The 17,612-nt window shown below is 38.7% G+C and overlaps 1 protein-coding gene across 1 annotated transcript in view; it reads left to right on the forward strand.

Annotated features, from left to right (window-relative positions):
• The window catches only part of LOC136833686 (KAT8 regulatory NSL complex subunit 1-like), a 281,243-nt gene that overhangs the window by 119,613 nt on the left and 144,018 nt on the right, over positions 1 to 17,612 (forward strand). The window contains 1 exon segment of the mRNA XM_067095876.1: positions 12,562 to 12,684. Coding sequence (XP_066951977.1) covers positions 12,562 to 12,684 — 123 coding nt within the window.

Raw genomic sequence — 17,612 nt, forward strand, 5'->3', positions numbered from 1 at the left:
TGTTTGTTTTCTGGGAATGCTGAACTCTCGGGGGGAGTAGAACGTAACGTGGTGGTTCAGGAAATATTAAATGGCCGCTGGGTGGAGAAAAACGAAGCCGAGTTGTAAAACAAACAAACACAGTCTGACGGAGAAGTAATAACGGAACCTGTTTTAAAATGGTTTATGCGGTGTTAAAGCATTCTCTTAAGAATAACCTATTATTGTTTAAATTGTAGAAAATGAATGTTTGAATATGAGCGAATAATTCGTGTAAAGCTTGATGATATATTATTAATGTAATGTTTGAAGAAATTTGGTCTTCTCCGAAGATTTATCAAATTTATTTCCAAAGATTTTGAGCAATTTTTTGTCTCATTGTTTGGAAGGTAGTTTATGAAAACTGAATACCCTTAATGTTGATACATTAGACAGGTTTATATGCCATTATAGATAAAATTGGGGAAAAGAAATGAGGAAAGGAAAGAAAAATGGAGGATAAATTTTCTCAAGTTCGCTGACAAAGAACAGCTGATAAGAGAACGAATTACTTGATGAGACTAGTATTTGGAAGCAAAGGCAGAAAAGTTACTGAAAATTTAAGTGCTAGCAAAATCAAGCACAGAAGGAATATGCCATTAAAATAATTTTTAATTACTTAGACTTATAGTCTGTGCTGTGAGTATATTTGGAAAAACTGTAAAAAGAGAATATTTAGAAAGAACTGAAAGATATTTGGAAGTATGCCGGTACATAGCCGTCATGAAGTGATCCGAAAAAAGAATTTCATGTTCTGATCAATTGAGCTGAGTCAGCCTTATGATGAATGTTATAGTTGCCAGGTGCGATAGTAAAAACACTTCCCGATGCGAACAAGAAATGTTCAACATAAGAAGATGAATGAGGTCCCCATTAAAGTCGTCTTCGTAGGGGAGTAGTGCCGTCAGTGCACCTCATGCTGTGCACTGTAGGCATTACTAAAGGTTCTTTGCAGCGTCCCTTTGGCCCCTAGCTGCGTCCCATATTCATTCATTTTATTTTACCTCCATTCTTATTATCTTTTTACCATCTTACTGTCCACCCTCTCCTAATAATTGTTTCTTAGGGCCCTGTTATACCGTTAAAACTTCTTTACTTTTAATTTCCCTTTCAGCGGTGAATGACCTCATAGGTTCTAGCGCTTGCCTTTGGCCTAAATTTTATATTCCATTCCATTTCCATTAAAGTGTTTTAGTAATATGAAATACCACTAAGAAACTGGAAAATCGAGCAGTTAGCTTATGAAAAGGCAGCTCAGAGGTTTAGAATTCGTCTCTCTTGGTTGGGAAAAGTCCGGAAGTTCGCATGAAACCACCACCTCATTTTCACACCTTACTCAAAACCAATCATTTCAGGAACGGCCACTTTGTGGAATACGGTAGATGCTTGCAGAAGGAAGATAAAAATATAATTAAATATAATTTAGAATATCAGGACGTGGATTAATTCTTTGTAAAATGTAAGGAAATTTTTCTAATATGAATAGGTAAGCTACTGATCCGGTCGATCTTTCGCTAAATGGGAATCAGGTTCATAAGTTCAGGAGGGGAGATAAGGCCGGGAGAATTCAGTTGGCAGAGTGAAGGCCAGGAGAATTCAGTTGGCAGAGTGAAGGACGGGAGAATTCAGTTGGCAGAGTGAAGGACGGGAGAATTCAGTTGGCAGAGTGAAGGACGGGAGAATTCAGTTGGCAGAGTGAAGGACGGGAGAATTCAGTTGGCAGAGTGAAGGACGGGAGAATTCAGTTGGCAGAGTGAAGGACGGGAGAATTCAGTTGGCAGAGTGAAGGACGGGAGAATTCAGTTGGCAGAGTGAAGGACGGGAGAATTCAGTTGGCAGAGTGAAGGCTGGGAGGATTCAGTTGTCAGAGTGAAGGCCGGGAGGATTCAGTTGTCAGACTGAAGGCCGGGAGAATTCAGTTGTCAGAGTGAAGGCCGGGAGAATTCAGTTGGCAGCGTGAATGCCGGGAGAATTCCATGGGCAAAGTGAATGAAGGCTGGGAGAATTCAATGGGCAGAGTGAATGAAGGCCGCGAGAATTCAGTTGTCATAGTGAAGACCGGGAGAATTCAATGGGCAAAGTGAATGAAGGCTGGGAGAATTCAATGGGCAGAGTGAATGAAGGCTGGGAGAATTCAGTTGTCAGAGTGAAGGCCGGGAGAATTCAGTTGACAGAGTGAAGGCCGGGAGAATTCAGTTGTCAGAGTGAAGGCCGGGAGAATTCAGTTGTCAGAGTGAAGGCCGGGAGAATTCAGTTGTCAGAGTGAAGGCCGGGAGAAATCAGTTGGCATCGTGAAGGCTGGGTTAATTCAATGGGCAGAGTGAATGAAGGCCGGGAGAATTCAGTTGGCAGAGTGAAGGCTGGGAGAATTAAGTTGGCAGAGTGAAGGCTGGGAGAATTAAGTTGGCAGAGTGAAGGCTGGGAGAATTCAGTTGGCAGAGTGAAGGCCGGGAGAATTCAGTTGTTAGAGTGAAGGCCGGGAGAATTCAGTTGTTAGAGTGAAGGCCGGGAGAATTCAGTTGTTAGAGTGAAGGCCGGGAGAATTCAGTTGTTAGAGTGAAGGCCGGGAGAATTCAGTTGTCAAAGTGAATGAAGGCCGGGAGAATTCAGTTGTCAGAGTTAATGAAGGCTGGAAGAATTCAGTTGTCAGAGTGAATGAAGGCTGGAAGAATTCAGTTGTCAGAGTGAATGAAGGCTGGAAGAATTCAGTTGTCAGAGTGAATGAAGGCTGGAAGAATTCACTTGTCATAGTGAATGAAGGCTGGAAGAATTCAGTTGTCAGAGTGAATGAAGGCTGGAAGAATTCACTTGTCATAGTGAATGAAGGCCGGGAGAATTCAGTTGTCAGAGTGAATGAAGGCTGGGAGAATTTAGTTGGTAGGTAGAGTGAAGGCCGGGAGAATTCAGTTGGTAGGTAGAGTGAAGGCCGGGAGAATTCAGTTGGTAGGTACGGTGAAGGCCGGGAGAATTCAGTTGGTAGGTACGGTGAAGGCCGGGAGAATTCAGTTGGTAGGTGAAGTGAAGGCCGGGAGAATTCAGTTGGTAGGTGAATGAAGGCCGGGAGAATTCAGTTGGTAGTGAATGAAGGCCGGTAGAATTCAGTTGGTAGGTGATTGAAGGCCAGGAGAATTCAGTTGGTAGGTACGGTGAAGGCCGGGAGAATTCAGTTGGTAGGTACGGTGAAGGCCGGGAGAATTCAATTGTCAGGGTGAAGGCCGGGAGAATTCAGTTGGCTGAGTGAAGGCTTTGATAGCTTGATATTCGTCGGCCGGCGGGGTGCATTGCCACTTTACGACCAGGATTAATAGAGAGGAAAAGGACGGTTAAGACATGATTTTTTAATCCATTGTGCGTGACACATGCATTACGGAAGACTTGTGGGGGATTGGAGAGGAGAGGGAGGGGTTAGTCGACCTTTTTTCCCCCCCTTTTTTTTTAAAGCGATTCTTGAGCGCTAAGTAACGAAGATCACACGTGGTCAATCCAAGCTTTAGCAGTTGTGGTATTACTGGGTTGGATTTTTTCTGGTTGCGTGGATGAGAGAGAGAGAGCAAGCAAGCAAGCAAGCAAGCAAGCAAGCAAGCAAGCAAGCAAGCGAGCGAGCGGAGTGTTTGGTTGGTGTACGAGAGAAAGAGAGAGAATTGTAAATTGGCGGGAAAGGAAGTTGCATTTAGCCTGGCTGGCAAAGTAGTCTTTATGATCCAATGTCAGTTACACGACATTCATTGCTGCTCAGCAAACAGCGACTCGTTCGATCCCGGTCACATCAAGGTTGATGTATTGTAATGTTGCCACGATGGTGCGCCAGCAGGCAGACTGCTTTGTGTGTGTGTTTGTGTTTTTTTTTTTATATAAATCATTAAAGGTGATTCTCTTCATTCAAGGGTATTTTGATAGAAGCTTCAGTTAATCGAAGTTAGCGCGGCATAAGACTTGAGCTGGCATTTCTGTACTGATTTTTCAGAAGAAGGTAATTTTAAATTGAGTCGTTCGCGTCGGAACACCTTTCATTCCTTTTACTGTACTTCCGTTCACATTCTCATTCTTCCATCTTACTTTCCAACCTCTCCTAACAATTGATTCATAGTGCAACTGCGAGGTTTCCCTCCTGTTACACTTTTTAAACCTTTTTACTGTTAATTTCCGTTTCAACACTGTATGACCTCATAGGTCCCAGCGCTTGGCCTTTGGCCTAAATTATTTATTCTATTCAAGTCGGGACAAGAGCAAGTTTTAGTGGCGTGTAATGCTTATTCTTTATTCTTTACACGCCGAAGCCGTGCGTATAATTAGCGGTGCGTTGGAGACTAGCACGTACGGAGCCTTATGGTACTGGTTCATCGAATCAAATACTGTGTTTTGACATGGTACTTGTAATGATGTTTTAGAAAGCTTGACATAATAAATGAACCCCTTCATGCGGTGCACTTAAGATTTTTTGCAGCGTCCTATCGGCTCGTAGCTGCAACCCCTTTCATTTCTTTTATTGTGCCTCTGTTCATATTCCTTTCTACCGTCTTACTTTCCATCCTTTCCTAACAATGGATTCGTTGGTGCAACTGCGAGGTTTTTCTCCTGTTACACCGTTCAAACCTTTTTATTGTAAATTTCCGTCTCAGCGCTGAAAGACCTCATGGGTACCAGCGGCCGTTGGCCCAAATTCTATTTTCTATTCTGTAATGAATGAACAAAGGAATCTTGTAACAGTGATCAACATTTAATGATGCTCATTGTAAAAAAAAAAAAAACTATCAAACTTACAATATTACATCGATTACAGTGTATGCGTGTATTATTTGTCAACTGAGGCGCTGGTATGTATTTTTCTTCGCTGTTCAATATTGTATGAAACAGGATTTCCAGTCGTATAAATTCCCCAAACAGCTGAGCAAATACTGGATCAGCCAATACGGTCGCAAAATTTCAAAGCCACAACGTCGGTTAAGCAAACGATGCCCGGACGCACTATCCTGTGTATATTGATCGGGGAAAACACATGTGAATCCGGACCTGTACTATGACTAGACCGTTGATGTTGTTGCACCACGTAGCGTAATCATAGCCTGAAGGAAAACACCGCTTAGAATAGTCTTTGTTGCTTGGCATTTATGTTCGTCAATTGCATTTTGACACGTGTTTGAAACGCTGTTAAAAGCTATTTGTTGCATATACTACTTTAATAGGGGGGGGGTGTCATTGCACGCCACGTGATACAATGTATATAATACTAGGGGTGGTTGGAGCATCCCTTCGGCACCTTTGCTGGCCCCACATTTTAGCCTTTTACTTTACCACCGTTCCAACTTCCTCCTCCTCCTATCCTTGTTGCCATTTCCTCATTGGATGGGTCGGTAACGTACTCGGCTAGCACTCTCGTAGGCCCGCTTTCGATTCTCCTGCCGGCCAGTGAAGAATTAGAGGGATTTATTTCTGGCGATAAAAATTCATTTCTCGGTATAATGTGGTTCAGATTCCACAATAAGCTGTAGGTCCCCGTCGCTAGGTAACCAATTGGTTCTTAGCCACGTAAAATAAGTCTAATCCTTCGGGCCAGCCCTAGAAGAGATGTTAATTAGCTCAGTGGTCTGGTTAAACTAAGGTATACTTATTTATCCTTGTCGCCTAACCCTCTTTGCTGCTAGTGTAGTTATATGTTGTTTTCCCAGCTTCACCTTTAGCTCCTTTTACTTCTCATTTTCTAGGTTTTCTCTGTCTTAACCGCTGATTGGCCGAAGGTGCCTTAGTTGTGCATTGTTCTAACTGTAACTTCCACCTACAGCAACATATATGTAGGTGAACATACAGGTATGAACAGGTTCCTTGCGATGTGGAGATGATATGACAGAGTTGCGCACGAGGAGTCATGCCGCCAATCCTTTTTCCTTTTTCTTAAGTGTCAGGCGTTGCTTTTGCAAACACTATTTTAACACGAGAAAGTGTAATGTCTGTAGTATACGCATGCAAAGGTTATTACGCATAATTGGAATTTAATGTACTTCAGGTTAGAGAATCCGAATTCGGGTTCTTTGCTTTTGAATCTAAATCAGCCCCTTTTTTATTTCCAACCTTTGGACAGAAGGTATTCCCCAGGTAAAGTAAATTCGATATAGAGCGATTTCCAGCTTAGTATTTATTCGTGTAAAAAAAAAGTCACGTGTGTATCAGTGATAAACATTTTAATTAACCAGGTGTTCGCAGTTAGTAACCAGTTATGATGGTGGAGATGGGATGATTTTGATTCTGAACTGTCACGTGATAGTTGAACAAATTAGTCTGCTCTCCCTCTTGCCTAAGCCAAAAACGCAGGTTGGAATCTTGGGTGTGCAGACGAACTTATCAACTGTAATTCCCCTTCAGTGGAAGTTATTCCTAAGGCAACGTGAATTCGATATTATGTGATTTTTGTGGCTAAATATTTTTAGTATAAAGAAAGTCAGTTGCTCTAGGTGACATAACTTACACACACACACACACACACACACACACACACACACACACACACACACACACACACACACACACACACACACACACAATATAATATAATAAAATGTCATGTCTGTGGCAGTTACACTTTATAACGGGCTACAAGCGATTTCACGTTTCATCCGGAAATGGGGAAAAGAAAAATAAAAAGAAAATACCACCACAACACTGACCTGTATTGATTTCCAGTCACCGCTTGTCCGTGGACTGTCAAGTATTATGTGTAGTCTAATTATATCCCCTGTCGGCCGCCACTTATTTAACAATAAACTATCGCTATTTGCGGCTATAATATATATATATATATATATATATATATATATATATATATATATATATATATATATATATATATATATATATATATATATATACTGTACATACTTACAAATATACCGTTATTGTATACCCGTAAATTGAGGTGTGGTTTATAGGTTTTCTATTCAGGAAAGAATAAGGAGACTAATAACATTTTTAATTACTAATTCGTTTTGAACATCACATATCACGCTAATAGTTTGCAAATTCAAGTTTTAAAATGTGCGTGTTGTGTTATACTTACGCTGGCATAACTTCTTTATTATACACACAAGTATGCGTTATATTTGCCTCACTAAATCTGAGTGGATGTAAGAGCAAGTTCATGGATGCAGTGGAGAAAAACAGTGGCTGGAGGTATATCTGATCATTATTTGGTAGAGAGGAAATGATGCAAATTTTGCAGTAAATATAGTAAAGGAAGTGAGTATGGCTGTAAGTAGAAAATGGATGAATTAAGGACCTAGGGTTTAGACAAAGAGGCAGAATTAGTAAAAGACTAGTATGGTGAAGTTGGAGGGTTAGCTGTGAGTGTTTTTGTCTGTTAAAATGTAGGACGGGAGATTAACAACGTTTGAGTTGTAGGATGTGAAAAGAAAGACCTAGTGGAAAAAATGATTTTTTACGTGCAAGTGCACGACATAAAAAGGTCATATGCTGGAGGGTGGGTGGGTAGTCAAGCGGAAAGTTGGAGAAGAGGAAGGCAAGTAATACAGTAAGAGAAGAGAAGGTAAGCAGAATACTAACATTTTTTCAGCATGGTATTATATATATATATATATATATATATATATATATATATATATATATATATATATATATATATATATATATATATATATATATATATATATATATATATATATATATATAGATAGAGAGATAGAGAGAGAGAGAGAGAGAGAGAGAGAGAGAGAGAGAGAGACGTATTTCAGAATAAACGTTGCAAATGGAGAGATGCTTGTGGAAGTGAGCATTCGCCTGGGATGATGGAGTGAGTATTTTGCAAATCAGTTGAATGTGGTCTGAATGACACATGATTGGAAAGAGTTAGTGTAGGGGCGAGAACACATACGGAATTGGCTGTTGAGAACGTAAGGGCGGGAATTAGCGCGAGACTGAGAGCGGAAAGACACCAGTAGTTGATAAGATTGGGATGTTTCAGTTTAGTGGTTTGACTGACTGACCGTGGTTTTGTAAGTTTCTGAATGAAAGGGCCAAAGGAATTGTTTCATTGGGAGGATCATAGGCTTTGGTATTACTCGTTACATCAAGTGAGGACTATAGTAGGTTTTGAAATGAGAAATTAACACATGATAAAGTGATTGGTAGAAGTCCAATGTGGGTTTAGACAGGGTATGTGTATCGCGTTTATATGAAATTATTACACGAAGAGATGAAAAGTAAACGGGAAAAATTGTACACGGAATACGTTTGCCTTGAAAAAATCTCTTGGGATAGTTGTAGAAGCATTGTAGAATATGTTGAGGATGTATGGTATAAAGGATAAGTTGTTAAGAACGACAAACTTTCGATGGTGGACTCCATTTGCACAAAAGGGATCTGAGACGGGTTTATATGAATATGAATGGAATTATGCAAAAAGTTAAAGAAACAACTATTAATGGGCAGTGTTGATTGGAAATTAAATTTAAAAAATGATGTTGGGTTGAATTGTTTGCCTAGCATAGAATATATAGCATGAGAAGACATGATGTACGCAGGTATGTTGACAGTAGGCTGACGAAAATGTATAATTCAGAATTTGTTGGGAGGAGGAAGAGAGAAGACGCGCAGCGCTAGAAAGGCGATATTAAAGGGGTACGGGGAAGGAAGTCCCGTGTTGTAAACAGAGAAGAAAATGGCGCATTTTGTGTTGTGGTTGTGACGTACTACTAAAGAGCTTTCTATGTAGGTATGTGAAGTAGTTAATGTTGCGGAAGTTGGCTGCACAGGGGTCAGGGGTTAAATCTATGCACTTGAAATATTGTTGGGAGCGACCGTGATGCCGTTATTCTCAGAACTCACCCATGATATTGGAAACACACACACACACACACACACACACACACACACACACACACACACACACACACATATATATATATATATATATATATATATATATATATATATATATATATATATATATATATATATATATATATATATAAAATATTACACTTACACACGGAAAATATAATTTCTAGTGAAGAAAAAGCCTCGGTAAAGAAATATAATCGGTAGCAACTTGCCCTTTGTCTACTTGAATTACTACGGAGCGGGAGCATAGGTCAACGACGTCACTTGTGTAAATTATAAATTGCGTAGTATCCGTAGTACGCCTATAGATCACGCAGCACGCTCCCCGCCACTGTTACCAGCTGGTTCGTGATACACTGGAGAGTTGCCACGTGGCAATATTTTGTGTAGGAGAAGCAGCAGTAGTGTGGTTTGAATGTACTGTACGTCTAGAAAATCTTGTACACTTTAGTGTTCGTGTATGAAGTTCAAGAATGTTTCTTAGCCTTTTGAAGATTATTTTCATTACCTCGAGGGATCATCGCTTTTGTACGCTTGTGATTGTGGTTTTGAGTTTACAAAAAGATGTGGGAATTGTCGTTTATCAAAAGAACCGTGGAAAGTGCTAGGAGAATTTAACGACATTAAATCATTTTTTTGAAGTTGTCCATACTGTATGTATTATTTTATCTCCACAATCGACTTCCGGTCAGTTTTAAGAAAAAATAATGAAATGGGTATTACGTACTGCTGGGTAATTTTCTCAGAAATCTTCAGTATTATCAGGTATAAGATTTAAACTGAACATGGCAATGTTGCCAAGCGATCAAGACCCGAAGAAAATGAATTGAAAATAGCCGAAGGTTTTGATGCAATTGAAAACTGAGAGAGAGAGAGAGAGAGAGAGAGAGAGAGAGAGAGAGAGAGAGAGAGAGAGAGTGAGTTCGATGCCTTTGTGTGTCTTTGCAGACACACGTGTTATATGGACTTTATCTCATTTATCAGTGCTTACACCTTCATACAATCGAGTGTGTCACTGGTACATTGAGATAAGAGTTAGATGAAGTTACTATACAGAGAATCTCGCCTCGTAATTTTTAGTAAGAAAAGCACTACGTTTGGAAAATGAGAGAAAATATTGGCTCACTTTTCTTTGAATATCGAGTTCTTCACTATTGAATTACTAGTTTGTAGTTGTATTGTTAGATTGTAGCCAATTTATGGTGGTTTGCAATCATGTCGACCTGCCGTGAGCACGACTCAAGTGTCTCCATAAAAGTAAAATAAAATACAGCCCTTCGACGCATTCTGCTTTTCAAAGCTCGAGTCTTCTCTTGCGGTCACACGAGGCCACAGAGATTTCACATCGCTCGTTTCTGACGTCACTGGTAAATGTGGGATGAATCCTCATTGAAGTTGGTCGTAGCTGAATTGGACGCTGTTTGTAACCACCATGGGAAGTGACTTTGGTCCTCAAAGCAACTGCAACGCCCATGGTAAACCTCTTGCCTTGAATGTGACTGAGGTGATGAAAGTGGGAATTACTCACGCGATATATTTTTTTATGGTTACTTTTTTCTTTTCACATCCTTTAACGCCAAGTTTTTATCCCCGTATTGTAAACTCAGGTTTTATATGAGTAACTCACCCAGTCATTACTTAACTAAGAGTTTCTAACTCGAAGCTAAGTAATTACTGGGTAAGTATATATAAAAATATTTTATTATAAAAATGTAATTTTATTTCAGGTTGATCATATTGGTCCCTCTTATCTTGCTCAAAATTTTTTTGTGAGGTTTGTGTTGTGTTTACCCTTCTGCAGTATTATTATTTTGAGTTCTTGTGGTATGTCAGTGGTTAGGAAGACCTGAAAAATACCGTGACTCTCTCTCTCTCTCTCTCTCTCTCTCTCTCTCTCTCTCTCTCTCTCTCTCTCTCTCTCTCTCTCTCTCTCTCTCTCTCTCTCGTAATATTCTTGTAATCATAAAATTCTTGCTAAATACTATGCAGTATTTCATAGGTCAGCTATGCAGCCACACGCACTTTTGATAAAAACAAAAACAACTTGTTTCTAGAGTAACTTTTTTGGGAAAAGACGAGATTTGGTTGTGGAGAAAGTTGGTGAATCAGTAAGGTGGTTGTTTTTGGTATTAATAATTCGTAATCTTTCATCTATAACAAAAGTAGTTTGTTCATGGATATTCACTTGTTCCCTATTGTTGGGGATTTTGTGTGTGTCCAGTTGTTATCTGAAGGTGTGGAGCTACCATGTTCTTCGTAGGTGCCTCCTTGAGAGATTCAAAAATACCTTTATGGAGTTTAGGTTTGTAAAGAAAAGATTGAATGATGGGGAAACATTTTATCTTAATTTTCTTTAGCAGGGGAAACCATGTTCATTCTAAAGAGTCAGAAGGTTGTAGACCCGATATCTGGGGGTGTAGGGAACTTGCATGAATGCAAAAGCCTAACTTGTCTGAAATGAGGCAACTGATGAGGCAGTTACTGCTGGACATCATCTCTCTCTCTCTCTCTCTCTCTCTGACATAGACTTCAGTTTTTATTACCTTAGCTTCAAGTTATCTGAACTACTTTAGTCTTACAGAAACCTCCCAGTTATTTGGACCTGTATATCCTAGTTGGATGGGGCTTTCTGAAAAGTGTGAATGCAGTGTAATGTAGTAAATATCCTCTGTCCTAATTTGGTCTACCCTCACTATTGTAGCCTAAGATTGTCCAGCCTTTGTGAACACTCAGAATCTCAACCTATTCTTGTGTAGCCAGTGCAGACTCTCCTAAGTCAATCAGACCAGTAAAATCCACAGAAATAAGAACCCTAGCACTCACTGTAAAATAAATCTCATAAAACTATTTTACTGAAACACTCCCTTAAACAGAGCACTTTAGTTTGTCAAATTTCACTTGAGCCCTTTGTCGCATAGGCTTTTCTACCCAAACTACTTGCCATTATAGTCGCTATCATCATCATACATGATCAAACAGAAGTTATTTTGAATTGTATTTTCCTCACCTCACCTGTTAGAGGTCTGATTCACTTTGTATGTTCCCTCTGCATTGTGTGCTGTTTTATTTATGCTTATGATTATTCATACATGTTCACACTAGAAAAAGTGCAAGGAAGCAAGTTGGTTTGGCAATGAAATATGGAAGAATAGAGGGATTGTATATGTATTGTAGTAGCCCCTCAGTTTGAAAGATGCCTCAAATTTTGGCCCTCCAATAAGGGACAAAATAAGTAACAAAGACCCTGTATTGGAACAATCCAGATATCCTCAACTAACCATAATTCCATATAATACATTGCATAAGCTAAACTGTACCATCCACACATATTTCAGTGTGAGAGATAAATCTTCTAAAGTCTTTAAAATTAAAAGTGTAGTGTAGGATAATCAGCCATATTAATGTAGCTGGTTAGGCAAGAAACCTGATAAGGTGATCTGCCTTGAAAGGTAGCCTTATATAACTTGGTGGCTCTCTTGGTTCAAATAAACGTTATAATATGTAAAGTCTCTCTCTCTCTCTCTCTCTCTCTCTCTCTCTCTCTCTCTCTCTCTCTCTCTCTCTCTCTCTCTCTCTCTCTCTCAGGACTTGAAATTATGTTTACACATATAAAGAATTATGAATTATGGTGAGTCATTATGTTTATGCTTAGTACTGTACTGTCAATAAAAAGATTAAATATTGTTTTATTTGCAGGAGGGATCGTGCATACTACCGGTATTGTCGTGCGAGAGCGTGGGTAGCTTCGAGATGGACTTGGCTACAGGCTCAGATTGCAGACCTCGAATATAGAATCCTTCAGCAACATAAAATTTATGCGTAAGTTTTCAATTTTGAGTCAGAGATACAGTATTTGCTTCTAAAAAATAAATTTTCGATCTCTATCTAAAGCCCCCATAAGGGGTTAGTGCACCTCATGCGGTGCACTGTAGGCGTTGCTTAAGGATCTTTGCAGTGTCCTTTCGACCCCTAGCTGCAACCCTTTGCATTCCTATTATTGTACCTCCATTCATAATCTTTCTTGCTTTGTACTTTCCACCCTCTCGTAACAGTTGATTCATTGTGCAGCTGTGAGGTTTTCCTCCTGCTAAACCTTTTTAAACCTTTTTACTGTCAGTTTCAGTTTCAGTGCTGATTTACCTCAGAGGTCCCAGCATTTGGCCTTTGGCCTAAACTCTATATTCTATTCTATTCCATCTGTAGCCTAATGTTTAACAAGTGATTACCGAATCATATTGTACAGTATAGTGTTTATTTTCTTCACCATGAAATTGTTGTGTTTGACAAGTAGTTTTGATTATAGTGGATATGTGTATAATTGCAAATATTTACTACTTTACTTTTGATTTATAAAGTTTTGTGAATGTGTAGGTGTTATACAAAAGTTTCGTGATGAAAGTTTGAATTACTCTGCATTGACATGTCATTTTGATTTTGTGGGATGTGTGCAACTATTAATGTTTACTTATTTATTTATGCATTTTTTGTATATTTAGATGTAGTAGAAATGTCTTAAGGTGAAAGTTAAATTTCTCCTTTGGAAAAACATTGGAGATTTTGCAGTATCTGAAAGTACATAGAAATTCCTGTTGATATAGAGACGATAACAGTAACATGAACAGAACATGCATTAATTGTGTGTAGAGTGGCATGTCATTTTTCATTTCTTTTGGGAACCGACTCCATTATTGGTAATGTGTTTGGGATCAAACAGGAAATACTTATCTTGCCCGAAAAGCTAAGCTCCAAAAATATGCTGGAGGATGCATCATTTGTTGTTAGAAATTTGTAGAATTAAGCTTGCCAAGTTTTTATTCATGGGCACAGAACTTAGCTGTTTTTGAGTGAAAAGGAAGATTCAATGAAGTCCCAATACTCTTGTCTGATTCAGAATTTCTTCAGGACAGATTGTGTTTCCCTGGTGGCAATCTTTTCACCACAATGAAACTTGCATACTTTCTCAGCAATTAATTTATTATCAAAAAAAAAACCTGCTTGCACAATATCACAAAACTATTTGTATGATTATTCATTCTTAAGCAAAAGAGAATGTGACCTAACATACTTTATACAAAATAAGAATGGATTTAATATTGACATATACAGTAAAAAAAAAAAAAACCTGCTTGCACAATATCACAAAACTATTTGTATGAATATTCATTCTTAAGCAAAAGAGAATGTGACCTAACATATTTTATACAAAATAAGGATGGATTTAATATTGACATATACAGTAAAAAAAAAAAAACCTGCTTGCACATTATCACAAAACTATTTGTATGATTATTCATTCTTAAGCAAAAGAGAATGTGACCTAACATACTTTATACAAAATAAGAATGGATTTAATATTGACATATACAGTATTGCCAACAGTACAAAATGATTAAAAGGAATCTTGATGTAAATGGTAATGTCATGCATAATTACCTGAATTTGAAGGGATGTTTTAAGTATTTGTTGTTTTTCTGTTTTTACAGAGTGACCATTATATGTATGAGTAGATTCAAGTCAGTCACCTTTGCAAAGTGGATTATTGCCTTTTCTTATGTACTCAAAGCTTAAAAGGTAGAAATGTTAAGCATTTTGTACTGTCGGCAATACTGCATATGTCAATATTAAGTCTATTCTTATTTTATATAAAGTATGTTAGGTCCCATCTCTTTTGCTTCAGCATGAATAATCATACAAATAGTTTTGTGATATTGTGCAAGCAGTTTTTTTTTTAGGGGGGGGGGCACTAATAAATGAATTGCTGAGAAAGTAAGCAAGTCTCATTGTGGTGAGAAGATTGCCACCATGGAAGCAGATAATCTGTCTTGAAGAAAATCTGAGTCAGACAAGAGTATCGGGACTTTACTGAATCTTCCTTTTCACCCAAAAACAGCTAAAAATCTGTGCCCATCAATAAGTAGAGATTTCACTACTTCAAAAGAACTAATGCAAAATATCCTATTGTTTTATCCCACACAAACCTGAACCTAATGTTGACTTCGAGTATGGATGCAAGTACCTCGAGTATTTTTAAAAGATTTACGTATAAGCACATACTTTGAAGAACTTGATCTTTGATCAAATAACTGGATGTTGATCTAACCAAGGGGCTAAAAATGTTATATTTTCAAGAATAGAACACTTTTAATATTTGCAGGTTCAGTTTACTGTATACAGAAAAGCAAAAGGGGACTGCATTCAGGTCTGTGAAACTCCATGTAACGAGTTGAAGTTGCAGTTATCACTGGTGTTCGCAACAGTTTTGTATCATGATGGTGATGATGCTGCAGCTCTAATGGGCATGAAGCAGTTTAACATTTATTTTGAATAAATTGTATTTGGTCATCTACCAACCCTTGTTACTGGAGGAAGATCCTTGGGGGCCAACTTTGAGGCTCAGCCCAGTGAAGTTAAGCAAAGCAGTACTGGGCTCCCAAACCAGAATGGCAAAGAGAAATTTTGAAAGGTTATGGCACAGCTCATTCCCTGCATTATTTCTACCTCTGTTGGACCTAGCAATTAGGTGATGGCCTGGCTTCTTTTCAAGGATTAATGATAGCCTTGATGACATCCATCACTTTCACAAGAGCACTTCGTCTCAAGATAATGAACTAGACCTGCTTTTGCATCCAGCTAAAGAAAAGGGCTAAGACTTCTACTTACAGAAATTAGATTTAGGAATTCAAGAAAGGAAGTGGGGACTTAAACATCCTGGTAAGGTTTTTGTGCCAAGTGGACACATGCCAAAATTGGCACATGGCAAGAGGTCAAGAGTAAGTGTTGAAAAAGATTTATGAAATGAGGAATAGGCATGATGTGAAGTAAAAAAAGGAGATAGAAACATGGAAGATGAAGATAAGACATGGATGCTTTGCCTCGTCCTTTCACCAAAATAAATTGAATAATGGCTACCTAAAGTTAAAGTTCATCTTGTATTCATTGGTATGGCCTTAGAATATAATGTCTTACATCTGTTATGTATCTGAAAACAAACCATGACTAGCTACTGTTTTAAAACCACATAAAATCTTAGCACTTGTAGACTATAGGAAAATATATTCATAAAAACTACTGCAAACCAGGAAGGTTCTCTCACCCAACTAACAGTGGTCAAATAAGCTGGAGGGGTGGACTTTGTAATTTGACAAAAAAGGTTGCATGACCTTCCTTGCTGTACTAGACTGAGGGCATTGAAACCAAGTAGCAACTGGTATACTCTCAAAATCATGTACATCGACAAAATCGAAGTGGGCATGGATCCAAATTGACCAACTTGCCCATTAAAACTGGAAACCTTTGTCCTTCAGTTCCACCACAGCCCTAGAATGGTATCAGATGATCTCGATTCCACCACAGCCCTAGAATAGTATCATGTGATACAACTCTAGAATTGTATCATGTGATCTCAACCTCAGCATACTTTCTGTCATAATTCAGCTGGTGTGGCTTGTACATCATTTGTACTCTTAGCTTCTTAACTTTGGAATTGTCTACCTCACTGTATGTCAACTATCATAAAACCTGTGAACTTATTCAAGCATAAGTTTGACTAATTCCTTGATATCCTACTGAGTGAGCCAAGGTATAGTGCCACTGGACATTTTATTGACTGTGATACAGTTGATAAGTTGAACTCTTATCTTGCACCTTGTGTGCAGTCCTGAACTCAGATCCAAGAGTGTTGCCTTCAGTAATTGCTAGTACTGTAGTATGTAAACCCACACTTGGGAGGCACTCAGTGAGGTAATACCCTATCAATCCCCAGATGGGTGGAAGTGATCATCAGTTAATTCTCAATCTTTCAGTTTCTTAAAGTATTGTATTTTATGTTTGTTTTTAGATTGATGCATTATATTGATGTGAATACCTTGTTTTGCAGACATGTAAGAAATACCAAAGGTGCAGTTCAAATTGAAGAAGGGAGTAAGTGGAGGGGTTGACTTTACGTGACCCAGCTCACCTTGATCTTCACGATCCTGCCCTTACGTGCCTGTCTGCGTCTATTCGGACTACTGTAAACGGATACCATGGCAGAGTTGAAGATAGTGTTGGCGGGGGTGTTTCTGATACTTCCTATACATCAGCGCGTACTCAGGGTGTACGAACGATCAAAAGAAGACGGCTAGTGAGGGCAGGAGCTGGTCTCTGTGCTGGCCACAGACGCGGGGCGGGGTGGGCGAATTCCTGCTGTGCAGTGCAAGTGTGTCCCCTTTGACTTGTGTACTGTGTACACGCTTACAGAGTGCTGTCCCCTGCAGCCCTCCAGATCAGACACACAGCCATCCAGTGAAAGACGTGCAAGAGTTGATCCTACTTATCATCCTGTACTCACACAACCTACAGGTACTGTGAATGAGCTTGATTCATTCTGTGTACAGGTTATTATGTGTACTTTAAATTATTAAAAAGCTGTACTTACCTGAAATATGTTGTATTGTGATTAGCAAAAAGTAGGTATTTTTTTTTAGCATAGGCAAGAAATTATCTGTATTTTGCATTGGTAAGAACTATCATCACAGTTCTTCCAGAGAAGAATATTAAGATTATGGAAGCTGCTATAAATAATTTTTTAATTTTAGGAAATTTAACTTTCTGTTTTGAAAATTGACTATAGTCTTTTGAGAACCTTCAAGCATGTAGATAAATTTTAAATCACATAACTGTGTTTGTGACATTAGAATGTTTCTAGTGATATAAAATTTGTCAGAAATGGGAATGGAGATGCACAGAACTCGATAATAATCAGTGCA

The sequence above is a fragment of the Macrobrachium rosenbergii genome, chromosome 52, assembly GCF_040412425.1.
Source record: "Macrobrachium rosenbergii isolate ZJJX-2024 chromosome 52, ASM4041242v1, whole genome shotgun sequence".
Taxonomy (NCBI): domain Eukaryota; kingdom Metazoa; phylum Arthropoda; class Malacostraca; order Decapoda; family Palaemonidae; genus Macrobrachium; species Macrobrachium rosenbergii.